Consider the following 13,901-nt stretch of genomic DNA (forward strand, 5'->3'; position numbering starts at 1 on the left):
GGGGAGGAGGGGGCCCGCCCCAAGCGACACCCCCCCGGGGGGCCTGGGGCCGCCACCCGCCCGGAGCCGCCCGCACCCCGCCAAGTCCAATCGCAAGATCCAAGTGGCCTGTTCTAGGAGCCGCAGGAAGCAGTGAAGAGAAACAGGTGGACTTAATGTTAGCAAGAGCCTTGATTTAATGCCACAGAGCCGAAGATTAGTTCAGTGTGTGAGCAGTATAAAAAGCAGATAAGGCGGTCTTCCTTTCTGCCTTCCAAACGCGGGGGAGACGCTAGGACCACCTCTCACCGCACTGGCCACCCGGGGCTGGTGGCCACCATGCTGGACAGCATTGGTCTACAGGCTTCTTTCCCCCGGCCCTACTCTTAGGTGGCCCCAGTCGGCCACGACTTTTTTGTTTGTGTGTTTTGCTTTTCCCTCAGTGGGGAGGGTGGAGTGGTAATCACCCTGCTCCCTTTAGTACTGTCCTAATTAATGTCATAACCAGCATCACCAATTAGACGGTCTAGAATCAGTTAGCTCCCCTTCCCACTTTTAAACCTTCAGACATCCTTTGTCTTCCTTTAATATCAAAAAGACTAGGAAATCGATTACAAATTGCCCCCAATTAGCACCTCTGGTCCAGTTTTTACCAAGTATCTGGCAAATGAAGTGGTTATTAACCTCTTTCACTTCCAAAATAGCAATGAAAAAAAAAATCAAATACTGTTTTATCTCATTGGTCAACACCCCCACACAAAGAAAAGTAATTCTTTCAAGTCCCGTCTCCAGTGGGTAATAACCAGTTAGGACAATCCCTTTGCTTTTTCTTTCCCCGGGCTGTGCCAAGGAAATCCCTGCTGTGGTTATTTGGGGGACCCAGTGCACTGATGGTTATTAGGAATGCAAATCTCAGGCCTGCCCTGCGCTGGTTGCTGGCATATTGTTTTCTGAACTGGTTACTTTTAAAAAACATGTCCTGGTAATCTCCGAGAATGTCACTAGCCCTCTTCTTCTGTATCTCAAAGGCTTGTGAAGACGGGCACAGCACAGGGCAAGAAGTTTGCTCAGCAGCCGTGGGAGCAGCAGAGCCCGACCTGCCTCCAAAGAGCGAAGGAGAGGAGGGGACACCAGGCAGGTCACTCTTCTGGGGGCTTGTAACGTCCCCCCAGCCTTCAGTGGTCCTGCGGGACTCTTGCACAAACCTGCTCTACAGTCTCTACAGTCTCAGGTCTGAGTGGCAGCTAACCCTCCACCCCCTCCTCCTACCCTCTGCCTGGGGTTGCCCCGGGAAGGAAGCAGGGGCCTCTCTGGGCCTGGGGGCAGCTGGTGAAACCTCCACAGAGGACCTCTGCTTGGCTGCTCGCTGGATGGCCAATCCTGTCTGCCTGCCAAGCCCTGTGGTAGGTATGATCCTCGTGGCTCTTGCTCCCATCTTACAGATGAAGAAACTGAGTCCTGGAGGACCTGTGCTATTTGCCTTAGGGTGGGCATCGGCATTTCTGTCCCTGAGCCCGTGATTTTCCACCACTGCTTCCTACGCTTTGAAAACTGGCATGAGAAGAAAACCAATAGTGTCTCATGTTCATTTTGGGGTGGAGTAGAAAGTAATCATAAAATAAATACACTTGGGGGTTCTCGGGATACATGTGCTGTGCTAAACTGCTCAGTCATGTCCGACCCTCTGTGGCCCCATGGACCATAGCCCGCCCGGCTCCTCTGTCCATGGGATTTCCCCAGAGCAAGAATACTGGAGTGGGTTGCCATTTCCTTCTCCAGGGGAATCTTCCCAGCCCAGGGATCGAACCTGCATCTTTTGTGTCTCCTGCACTGGCAGGTAGATTTTTTTTTTTTTTTTAAACACTAGCACCACCTGGGAAACCATATAGGAAAATCACGTTGCCTCCCTTTTAGGGAGCAAAGGGAGTCCGGGACTTTTAGGGAGGGTGGCCCCACACCCCATCTCCACCGTCCCTGGTGCCCACGAGGCGCATGGGCACGGTCGCAGCCTCGGGAAGCGCTCGCAGTGAGGGCGGGAAGGCACGGCCACTCCCACCCAGAGGCAGAAGGAAAGGCGTGTTTGCCCAGAGCCTGGGCATCCTTTCTCCGTCTGCCACCCACCGCCACTTCCGTCCACTGTCCTGCCCGCACCCCTCGTGTAAACAGGACCCACCTTCGTAGTTTGGCATCAGGCTGTGCCGAGCAGGGTTCACCGGCGGCTCGGAAAAGCTCTTAGCCGGAGACGGGCTGCCGGGCACTAGGGGGCTGGCGTAGTGCCACTGGCACTCGCCGCCGGCTGGCAGGGTGCTCAGCAGAAAGCGCGCCACCTCGCACGGGGGTCCCTGGGGCTGCCCGAACTTGGCCGGCAGCACAGGCTTCTTGCTGCTGAAGACGTGAGAGTCTAGAGGGAAGGGTCCATAGTGGTAGGAGAAGGGCAGGCCGTAGGACGGGGCGTACAGAAGGTCGCCGCCTTCTGAATGGAGCTGCTGTTCTGGGGGAGCTGGGCCGTGGGCAGGGGGGCTGGCCCTCCAGCTTCCGAGCTGGCCGCACTCCAGTTTGTCCATTTGGAACGAGCCGTACTGCTGCCAAGCAAAGAAGACAGATGAAGGGCCTGCCGGGGCGGGCGGCCGGCGGCAAGCTGCCTGCCCACCCCTTGGTGCCTGCCGGTGTCCCAGGGCCACTGGCGTGGTCCCACATGGGACAGGCGGCCGGCCGACAGCCCTCCGGGGAACCCCCTACTACCCCCAACCCGCGTGGAAAGAGATCGCCTCACCCCCAAGTGACAACACAAGCCACTTGCACCTTCGGAGAGCTTGCAAAAGCCTTTTTTAAAAAAAGAGATGGAAGTGTTTCCATTCCAGACAAAAACGCTCTGGAAACATGGGGCCCCAGAGTCCTGAGCCCCGACTGCACGGACTCTGATCAGCCTCTCTGAGGGAGTCTTCTGTCTCCAAGATCTGACTCACTCACCTGGCCATCAGCTTGGCCTGTCTCCCCCAGGCCAACTCTCTACCCTGGGGGCAGGACGGCCAGAGGGACTTTGCCTCCCCCAGAGAAACTCCCAGGCAGAGAGACCCCTGAACGCGGCCGAGGCCTCACTCTTCATTCAGGTGCCCCGAGCCCTGGCGGGTGGTGGCTGTTACCTGTGCAGGGTAAGGGTTTGCTCTCAGCTTCGTCTTCATCTTCGTGTTTTTGGGCTTAGCTAACTTCCTAGTTTCTTGTGAGGTAGGCAAGGCGGTCCTCCAGGAGTCCTGGGACTTGGACGTGGACACCTGGTCCAGGGACAGCTGCAATTCCTTGTACTCGATGTCCCTGAGGAGCCAGACGGGACAGGTCATGTCCATGGGCCGCGAGGAGGGACGCCCTCCCAGGCCCGTTCCTGGGGCGAGTTCATTTGAGAAGCTCCTTCGTGTCACTGCACTAAGCGGATGTGCTGGCTTTGAGGGGTGGCCCCCCTCCCCTCATTGTAAAAAGCCACCTGCAGCCTCGGGCTTGGAGACCCCAGGAGATGCTGAGCGAGCCCGGTGTTCCGTGGCGGGAAGACAGGGAGCATGGAATAGCTCTCTCTCACCTAACGGGGCCCCCAGGCACGTTTCCTGGGGACACCATGCACCACGAGGCAGGATGTCAGGGCAACAAGGAAAAGGCAGAAACCGCTCGTGATCAACTGAGTGTCTGTGGCCCGGCTGCTTCCCTATTTAGCACCAGGGAGGTAAATAGGGGTCCCTTGAGGGTCCCAGAGCCTGGCTTCTAGCCTCGTCCACTTCCACATTTGGGACCCATTTCTGCCCTGAAAAGCCAGCCAGGCACTGGCACACTCATGGGAGGGGAAGTTGCCCCAAGGACCAGCCCCAGCCCATGCAAGTTGGCTCAGGAAGAATCATCACGGGACCAAAATGCTTTCTTCCCTACAGTTCTGCTAAAATCACTCTGCCTCAAACAAACAAACAAACAAAAAAAAAACCAAACACCCACCTCCCAACACTCCCCTCGCCCAAACCCCAAGCAACCTGACAATCATTCTGTGAAAGAACAGAGAGCCCCAAACCTCACTGCATCAGACAGAAAGACACGAGAGGACCCCGTGCAGGCTGTGTCTGGGGGAACATGGAGCTCAAGGTCAGAGCTGGGTACAAAGAGATATAGCATGTAACAGCATGGCGGGCAGAAGTAATATTTGGTTCCAGGTAGACTTGTGTCCTGTGGCTTCTAACGGTCTTAACTGCCACTGAACTTAACTTCTGAGGACTTAAAGGCAGTAAATATTCATTACCATTTACGACAGGCTGTATAGGCAGACATGGAAAAAGTGGGAGGAGCAAGCACGATGGCCCGAATGTTAGTGGGCCCAGAGAGTGTTATCTTTGTATTCTCGGTCTGGGATGTGCACCCCCTTTCTGTCGTGTTCAAGATAGGGTGGCATCGCCTGCTTGCCCTCTGCCGCCCACATCCCCGCACCCGGGGCCGCTGTGTCCAGGGCAGGAGCATGTTCCCACCGCTGCCCTCGATGCTGACACAAAAATCGTTCAGAACCTCCCAGACAACCAGACTGTCCAATAGAACAGAGCAGGAGACAAATGAACAGTTCCAGAAAGAGACAGGGAGGGAGAGATGGAGCGTATAGGACCGATTGGATGCAGGATGGGGTGGCGGGGGGTAGGGCGGTGGGAAGGAGAGAGCAAGGAGAGAAACAAATACGTCTGACTTACGTGAGGACATAATTGACACTCACGATGCAGTGCGGCCGGGACGAGCGGCTGTTGTGCACGACGGGGGCGGAGCTCTGCACCCACACCCCGCCGCCCAGCTTGGACAGCAGCCGGTAGTACTTGGTGGTGACCTGGCCCTTCACCAGCACTGCAAGCACAAGGGGACAGGAGTCCCGAGGGACGGTTAGCCGGACCCGCCCGTGCAGAGGCTGCCCCCTGCGGACGACCTCGAGCTCCGGTTCCAGACCTTTCTGGGGCCGAGGACACCTTTGAGAACTTGACAAAGGGTGTGAGCTTTCTCCAAAGGAGGATGCATGCGCGTGTGCGTGCACTCACACACACGCACACGCACACACGCAGGGTTTTCGCTTCCAATTTTATGGGGCCCACGGAGCAGCCTCTCCCCTCCCGTGTGAAGAGCTCTAATTTAACTGCTTTCACCGGGAGAAGCATCAGTCCCCAGACAACACTGTCACCTGGCAGAGGGATAAAACTGGTTTTGCTTTTTAGTTTCCAAAATGCCATAATTATGCTAAAATCCCTGGAACTCTTAATAGGTATAAGGAATGGGGAGTGATGTAGTTATTTAAACACAGCAGTAAGTTAAGTGCGTTCAAGAAAGGGATCTTCGCTGCTCCCCAGAACTTTGTGTGCACAGGGTGTGCTCTGTCTGTTAGTCTATTGCCATTTATACTTTCCAGTATTCCTGCCTGGGAAATCCCATAGACAGGGGAGCCAGTCCACATGGCTGCAGAGAGTGGGACGCGACTGAGCAAGCACGCACGTTAACCCTAGTTCTCCCTCGGCCCATGAATTTCCCATGTTGCTCAGATAGGAGAGACCCCTACACGGCTATGAAGTTGCTGAAAACTGGGCCTGTGGACCCATCTTCTCTGCAAGGCTGCAGACTCTGGACTGCTGGAGAACCACTTGTCAAGCCTCCAGGGACTCCTACACTGCACTGGTTCTCCGAAGGGCCTTCAGGGGTGCAGGGAGGCGGGGCTGTGGGGGTCAGGGGGGAGGGGAATCAGTGAGGTTCCCGTGGCAAAGACTCAAGGGCCCAGAGATCCCTTGTAGTCCTGCTTAGATTTCAGGAGAAAAGGGAGAGAGAGGTAACTCTCTGATAACAGGGAGGAGGATAAATAAATTGTGGAGTACCAAGCAGCCATTAGAATGATGACTGAGGGAACTTCCCTGGTGGTTCAGTGGTTAATAATCTGCCTTCCAATGCAGTGGATTATGGGTTCGATCCCTGGTCGGGGAACTAAGACCCTACATGCCTTGGGGCAACTAAGCCCGTGTACTGCAATGGGAGACCCAAAGACACAGCCAAATGATGATGGATAAGAATTTATCATGTGATAGGGAATATGTATGATATAATGTTAAATAAAGAAAAGACAAGACTCAGAACTGCATAGAGTATAATTCTAATTATGAAAAAGTATGTGCACACACTCACACACAGCTAACTGTATGATCCTGAGCAAGTTACTAACTCCCTGAGTTACCCTAGTTGTCACAGGAGAAGGCAATGGCACCCCACTCTAGTACTCTTGCCTGGAAAATCCCATGGATGGAGGAGCCTGGTGGGCTGCAGTCCATGGGGTCTCGAAGAGTCAGACACGACCGAGCAACTTCACTTTCACTTTCATGCACTGGAGAAGGAAATGGCAACCCACTCCAGTGTTCTTGCCTGGAGAATCCCAGGGATGGGGGAGCCTGGTGGGCTGCCGTCTATGGGGTCGCACAGAGTCAGACACGACTGAAGTGACTTAGCAGCAGCAGCAGCAGCAACAGAAAGACAGTCACAGTTCCTACCCCACTGGGTGCTGTGAGGGTTAGAGCATCTACATGAAGATTTAGAACCATGGCAGACGTGCGTGAAGGGCTCTGTACATACCAGCTCGCACTTATCAGACTGATACAATTACAGGCAATTTTCATTTTCTCTTCCTGATTCTCTAAATTTCCAACAAGCAGGGGGTGTTAAGTTTTAAAAACAGAAGGAAAACTTATTTTTCATGTAGGCAAACAGTCTGTGTGGGAGTGGGAAGTGAAAATACAAGGTCTATGAGTATCCCCACCCCTTAGGGATGAAGCCAGGGACAAACGAGTAACCACCGTCCGGCCCAGAAGCCGAGGCTGAGCTCTGGTATAGCACAGAGACCAACTCTTTCCCTCCCGGGCTTAATGTCTGCACCTCAGTGGGCTCAGTGGGCAGGAACAAGATCCCACGCTGAAGAGTACAGCCCAAGGTAGTAGGTAAGAAGAGTCTTTCCAGCGCTTCTTTCTGAGGATCGCTTTTTTATGTTTTTATTTTGGGGCTGGGCACAGGGAATCTTAGTTCCCAGATCAGGGACCGAACCTATGCCCCCTGCAGTGGAAGTGTGGAGTCTTAGCCACTGGACTTCCAGGGAAGTCCAAAGGGTTACTATTTGAAGAACAAAATACAAGGTTTCTAGTTCCAGCTCATTTTCTCATGCACTGCCTCATTTATTCCCCTACACCATGGCAGGTGGGCATCACCAGGAAACCAGGGCTAACACAGCTTGAGAGCATGGCTGAGGCCCAAGCCAGGTGCTCTGACTCTTGTTTCTCCAGGCCTGCTGAGGCAGGATGGGGCAGTGGGCCTTTCAAAGGTTCTGCAAAGCTACTTACAGGGATGGGTGTGAGCCAACGCACAGAGGAAACTCAGTTAACAATTTGTTCATGGCCCCCCAAAGAGAGGCCACAGGGTCAAACTGAGGGCCTGTCTGTGGATTTCCTGAGGTGTCATTCCTTCTTCAACTGAAACGCTCGTTAATCTCTTTGGCTTTGAAATCTATTCCTTGCAGTATCTATAAAGCCCCTGGGACTATGACAGTATACTTTTCCTTTTTCTTATCTTATACTTTAGGCTTCCCCTTAATCCTTACAATATTCCTAAAAATCTCCTCATAATCACCTTAAGCTAGATACAATGAATATTAGAATATTTATCCCAACTGTTTTGGATGAGGATTCAAACGGCAGAATTTGCAGCTGTTTTATTAGCTCTGACCCTTCCTGATTCTGCTAAGATTAAACTTAGGTACAGAGACCAAACAAACATAGGTATATGTTTAAAAAAAAAAATTTTTTTTTCTTCTCTGTGACTCATGCTGATAATCAACATATTGATATAAGTTGAAATCCTAGATACTTAGTTACAACGTTCCTGGTTTGTTGGAGCTCCTCATCCAATCTGTCGGACTGAATCAGCCATATGACAGTTTCCCAGGTGAGGGCTATGGCGTAAGGCCCTGCTAACTGTGGTGGTTCGTGGGGGTCGGGGGGAGATGTCCCCAAAGCCTTCAGCTGCCCCTCCATCTGGGCTGCAGTGTCTCCCACATCAGGAGACCCATGTCCAGATGAGAGCCAATGGTCACGGTTTTCCGAGGCCACTTAGGAATAGAACTTTCGGTTTCACAAATGCACTATCCAGAAAGACAGACAGCCTTCCTGGTTCCTCCAGAACTCCTCCTGCTTCCAGAATTTTCCCTGGAGGCAGAGCCAGGTCAATGAGCTGGCCTCTGGAAGGAAAGTAAACTTTGGCCACAAGCATAAGTTCCATTTCTGTTTTGAATTTTAAGAGCTAAAAGGATGCCAGTGACACTGTGGGCTTCCCTGGTGGCTCAGCTGGTAAAGAATCTGCCTGCAGTGCAGGAGGCCCCAGTTCAATTCCTGGGTTGGGCAGATCTGCTGGAGAAGGGAACAGCTACCCACTCCGGTATTCTGGCCTGGAGCATTCCACGTACGGAGGAGCCTGCTGGACTATAGTCCACGGGGTCGAGAAGACTCAGACACGACTCAGTGGGACTTTCACTTCACTTCACCACCTGTCATGGGTTGAATAGCATCCCCTTAAAAAGATATATTCTATATTCTAAATTCAAGAACCTGTGAATGTGACTCGTACCTGGGAAAATCGTCTTTGTAGATGTAAATAAGGATCTTAAGGATGTTATCATTCTGGATTAGGGAGGGCAGTAAATTTAATAACGTGTCCCTGTAGGAGACAGAAAGGACAAGACACAGACCCACAGAGGGAGACGAAGGCAGAGGACGGAGTAGGAGGCCACCAGCCAGGGATGCCAGCAGCCACCAAAACCTGGAGGAGGCAGGAAGGCTCTGACCCCAGAAGCTCCAGAGGAAAGCCGGCCCTGCCGACGCCGTGACGTGGGACTTCTGGCCTCCAGGACTGTGAGGCAAGATGTTTCTGTTACTTCATGCTACTCGGTTTTGCTGTTTGGTTACGGCCGCAAGGCGGTAGACTCGGTTTCGATCCCTGGGTGGGGAGATCCCTTGGAAAAAGAAATGGCAATCCACCCCGGTATTCTTGCCTGTGAAATCCCGTGGACAGAGGAGCCTGGCGGGCCCCAGTCCATGGGGTCACAAAGAGTGGGACACGACGGAGTCACTACCACTTTCACTTTTTACTGCTGCCACGGAAGACTAAACCACCCCCGTGGGGAAGATGTAAGTGCGGTCCCCGTGTTCCTCTGGACTCTCAGTCTCTGCTGCCAATGGGGCCCCAGGGAGACTGCAGATGGCAAGACTGAGGACAAGCCACGTGGTCCTTAGGTGAGCGGGTCTCAGTGTGCCCACATGCCCCCCAACACCCCACTGCTCTACACCTGCTGCTGGAGGCAGTCTGGTTGGTAAGAAGATCTGTAAAGTTCAGGGGGCAGGGGGCGGGTGGCGGGAGGAACTTCCAGAAGGCCACACCATGCAACATCTGCACAGTGAGACAGCACAGAGGACAGGCTCCACAGACCCATCGGGTCACACCTATAAACGCCCGAAACTGCTCCCGGGGGGAAGGGCGGCATGTAGACGGCACTGTGCTTTCTAGATTACTTCCTGTTTCCTGGCTCATGGCTCCCAGTTAAGGCATGGGCTCCCCACACCTTCGTCAGCAAGGCAGAGCTGCTTCAACCTCCAGACTCTGCTTGGAGGGCAGCATATGGAAGGGATCTGTGTGTGAGTTAAGCTCCGTTGTCTGTTTCAGTCCAGAGGCCAGAGAAGCCAGCAGCAGAAGCCAATCTCCCCGGAACATCAATCTAAAGTCCTCACTGGAAATTGGAGTACTCCTTTAAGTGTAAAACCAGTTTTATTTATGTGTTTTTTGGCCGCGCTGGATCTTTGTGGCAGTGCGGGCTTTTCTCTACATGTGGCTACTCTCCGGTGGTGGCGTGCAGGCCTCTCACTGCAGCAGGTTCTCTTGTTGCAGAGCATGGGTTCTAGAGCTCGAAGGCTTCAGCAGTTACGGCTTGCAAGCTCCAGAGGATAGGCGCAGAAGTTGTGGCACGAAGGCTTCACTGCTCCACAGCAATTAAGGGATCTTCCCAGATCAGGGATCGAACCTGTGTCTCCTGCACTGGCGGATGGGATTCTTTACCACTGAGCCACCAGGGAAGCTCTCAAGTGTATCTTCTGTCTGAAGACCAGCTGACATCCCATGGACACGTGTCCACAGACACGCTATGTTGGTGGCACAGAGTTGCCGTTACGACCAGAACACCCTTGGGTGGGTCATGTGTTCTCCAGTTGACCATAAGCTCCACTCTCTTTCCCTGAGCCCGTTCATACATTCATGTTACATGCCTGGCCCTGTACGCATTTGAGTCTATGACTCTTGTGTGTCATTTAGTGTGTTCTCCACAGGTCTACACCAGTTGCCTTATCTCAGTTCAGCCGCTCAGTCGTGTCCAACCCATTGCAACCCCATGGACTGCAGTATGCCAGGCTTCCCTGTGGATCACCAACCCCCCGCAGCTTGCTCAAACTCATGTCCATCAAGTCAGTGATGCTATCCAACCATCTCATCCTCTGTCATCCTCTTCTCCTCCTGCCTTCAATCTTTCCCAGCATCAGGGTCTTTTCCAATGAGTCCGTTCTTCGCACCAGGTGGCCAAAATATTGGAGTTTCAGCTTCCAATGAATATTCAGGACTGATTTCCTTTAGTATTGACTAATTGGATCTCCTTGCAGTCCAAGCCACTCTCAAGAGTCTTCTCCAACACCACAGTTCAAAAGCATCAATTCTTTGGCACTCAGCTTTCTTTATAGTCCAACTGTCACATCCACACATGACTACTGGAAAAACCATAGCCTTGACTAGATGGACCTTTGTTGGTAAAGTAATGTCTCTGCTTTTTAATATGCTGTCTAGGTTGGTCATAGCTTTTCTTCCAAGGAGCAAGCATATTTTAGTTTCATGGCTGCAGTCACCATCTGCAATGATTTTGGATCCCCCCAAAGTAAAGTCTGTCACTGTTTCCATTGTTTGCCCATCTATTTGCCATGAAGTGATGGGACCAGATGCCATGATCTTAGTTTTCTGAATGTTGAGCTTTAAGCCAACTTTTTCACTCTCCTCTTTCACTTTCATCAAAAGGCTCTTTAGTTCTTCGCTTTCTGCCATAAGGGTGGTGTCATCTGCATATCTGAAGTTATGATATTTCTCCTGGCAATTTTGATTCCAGCTTGTGCTTCATCCAGCCCAGCGTTTCTCATGATGTACTCTGCATAGAAATTAAATAAGCAGGGTGACGCTATACAGCCTTGACGTATTCCTTTCCCGATTTGGAACCAGTCTGTTGTTCCTTGTCCAGTTCTAACTGTTGCTTCTTGACCTGCATACAGATTTCTCTGTATGCAGGAGGCAGGCCAGGTGGTCTGGTATTCCCATCTCTTGAAGAATTTTCCACAATATGTTGTGATCCACACGGTCAAAGGCTTTATAATTTTGTTATGACAGTTGCTTGAAATATGTTCCACGTGTTAAGGCTTCAAAGCCTTTTCGGAACACTGAAATGTTTTGATGGTTGGACACAGCCTGTGTTCTCTTTGGCATTGGGGCTTGGCCCACTCTGGACAGGGGCCTCCCTAGGGAAGTAGGTGAGATTCTCCACTACTTTGGATGAACAGCTATGCAGACATTAGGTTCGTCCTAAACACTGTGTCCACAAGAACTCTGCTCAGTGTCCCTTGACACACACCTTCGGGTCTACCAGTATTGATCCCTGCCCCACCTGTGCACCAGGCTGCCCCCTGCCCACCTCCAGGACCTGCAGGTCATGCCCCCCACATACAAGAAAGAGTCCCCAGATGCTTCACGAAGGCAGCAAGGGGGCAAGCTCCAGCTGGGGAGCCTGTCCCCACGGCCCTGTAATGGGGCTGCAGGACTGCCCCTCAGCCACCAGGAGGCAGTGAGGGGAACGAGCCAGGAGGGCCCAAGACATTTCCCAGAGAAGCCCCTGGAACAGCGGTCCCCAACCTTTGAGCATCAGGGACTAGTTTTGTGGAAGACATTTTTTCCACAAACTGCGGTGGAGTGGAGGAGATGATTTCGTGATGATTCAAGTATATCACATTTATTGTGCACTTTATTTCTATTATTATTACATCAGCTCCACCTCAGATCATCAGGCATTAGATCACAGAGGTTGGGGACCCCTGCCCTAGAGGACCCCCTCACAGAATGTTCTGGGGGGAGCACTGGCACAGTCTCCCTTGGAAAGCTCAGCTGGGAATGCCCAGGACCCCACTGACCACAGGCTGAAGTGCCGTGAGGTGCTGGGGCCAGCCCTGCCCCCTTGTCTCGTGCCCTCTGGAAGGCCGAGCTCCCCAGAACCACGCTGGCCAGCCCTGCTACTCCTCGCAAGGCTGTGTTTCTGGAAGGCGTTGATTCTGTCTTTAGGGGCTGTGCTTTCTTCAGACTGTGGACTCCTGCTCCCGGTTAAGATAATATTTTGAAGAATGTGTGAAAACCGTATGGCTGACCACGGTCCTCTAGAGCCTCCGTTCATGACGTCCGATCAGGCCTCTAGCAGAGCCCTGCGCCTGGCTCCTCGGTTTCGGATCGCAGTATGGAGGAGACAGCTTGGCCTGGGAGAACCAGAGGGTGACCTCCTTTGGTCCTAGGTGTCCACAGCTGTTAATTTTCTTCCCAAGCTGAATTACCTCATGAACTGCAAAGACAGAAGGTCCGTGCATCTCACAGGAAGCGGCTCCCCCAGGGGCCTTGGAGGCCTGAGGGGCCCAGCGAGAGGGTCACTGTGGCCGCGTTCAGCTACGGCGGCTAGGGGAGAAGCAGCCAAAGCCGAGCGGCCGCCCAGGTCCCAGGCAGCCCCCAGGGCAGCTCTGGGCGTGGCTGGACTGAAGGACCCGAAGCCCCATCCCCAGGGGCCATCATGGGGACTCGTGGGGACCCTGCAGGGCGGGAGGTCGGCTGGGCCGCTGAGCCACCAGAGCGGCCGGAGACACGACCAAAATGTCACCTGGTGAAGGGACGCGTCCCACCTCCTCCGTCTCCTCTCCTGTCCTCCCCAAGCCAGGGCGTCCAGTGGGAACAGGACTGTGCCCACCCCCCAGGCGAGGACACAGAGACACTGAAAAGAAGCCCTTTTCATGGGCTGAATTGTGTCCCCCTGACTGACAAGTTCACATGTTGACATCCCAACCCCAGCATCACAAACATGACTGTCTGGAGACAGGGCCTTTAAAGAGGTGATCGGATAACATGAAGTCACATGGGAGAGCCTGACCCCGTGTGACCAGGTCCTCAGAAAGAAGAGAGGAGAAAGCGACCCAGACACAGGAGGAGGACACAGGGAGAAAATGTCCGGGCATCCACACGCCAAGGAGAGAGGACAGAACCCAGCCCCGTGACCCCCGACCTTGACTTCCGGCCTCCAGCTCAGTGAGAAAACACTCTTGTGCGGCTCCTCGCCCAGTCGGCGGAGTTCTGTCAGGGCTGACTCATGCGGTCCATGCGGGAGCCGAGAGGAGGGCAAGCCGTCAGAAAGAGCCCAGCCCAGCCCAGGGGCACCTCCCCGAGCCCGGGCCCAGGGGTGGCGCGCCTCAGCCTGGCCTCGGGAGCTCGTGTGTGGAGAACACTCCCCCACCTGACGGGGACCTGGGGCGGTAAGGGCCTGTCCCCCCGAGAGAGAGAGAGAGAGAGAGAGAGAGAGAGACAGACAGACAGAGACAGAGAGAGAGAGTGAGCGAGGAGACCGGCCTGCACAGGAAGCGAGGGCAGCTTGCGGAGAGAGGACCACGAGGCCAGGGAGTGGGGAAGCTGAGCAGACGCTGTGGAGAGAGGACCGTCACGTGGGCCGACGCACCAGAAACTCCCAGAGACCCCCCTCTTCCTCCCTGGTGGTCCCCCCTACTCCCCAGACCCCC

General features: G+C 53.6%; 1 protein-coding gene across 2 annotated transcripts in view; it reads right to left on the reverse strand.

The window, feature by feature from the left end:
- Window positions 1-1,842: 1,842 nt before the first annotated feature.
- SIM2 (single-minded family bHLH transcription factor 2) overlaps window positions 1,843-13,901 on the reverse strand; it is a 48,462-nt gene continuing 36,403 nt past the window's right edge. Inside the window, exons 8-10 of one of the 2 annotated variants that reach the window (XM_010834838.1) lie at window positions 4,689-4,836; window positions 3,123-3,291; window positions 1,843-2,558 (exon numbers count right to left, since the gene is read on the reverse strand). In XM_010834838.1, coding sequence (XP_010833140.1) covers window positions 1,917-2,558; window positions 3,123-3,291; window positions 4,689-4,836 — 959 coding nt within the window. In that variant the 3' untranslated portion in view covers window positions 1,843-1,916. Of the gene's footprint in view, window positions 2,562-3,122; window positions 3,292-4,688; window positions 4,837-13,901 lie in introns of both variants that reach the window. The other variant, XM_010834837.1, reaches the window with a different exon arrangement.

Source organism: Bison bison, unplaced genomic scaffold, assembly GCF_000754665.1.
Source record: "Bison bison bison isolate TAMUID 2011002044 unplaced genomic scaffold, Bison_UMD1.0 scf7180017864037, whole genome shotgun sequence".
Classification (NCBI taxonomy): domain Eukaryota; kingdom Metazoa; phylum Chordata; class Mammalia; order Artiodactyla; family Bovidae; genus Bison; species Bison bison.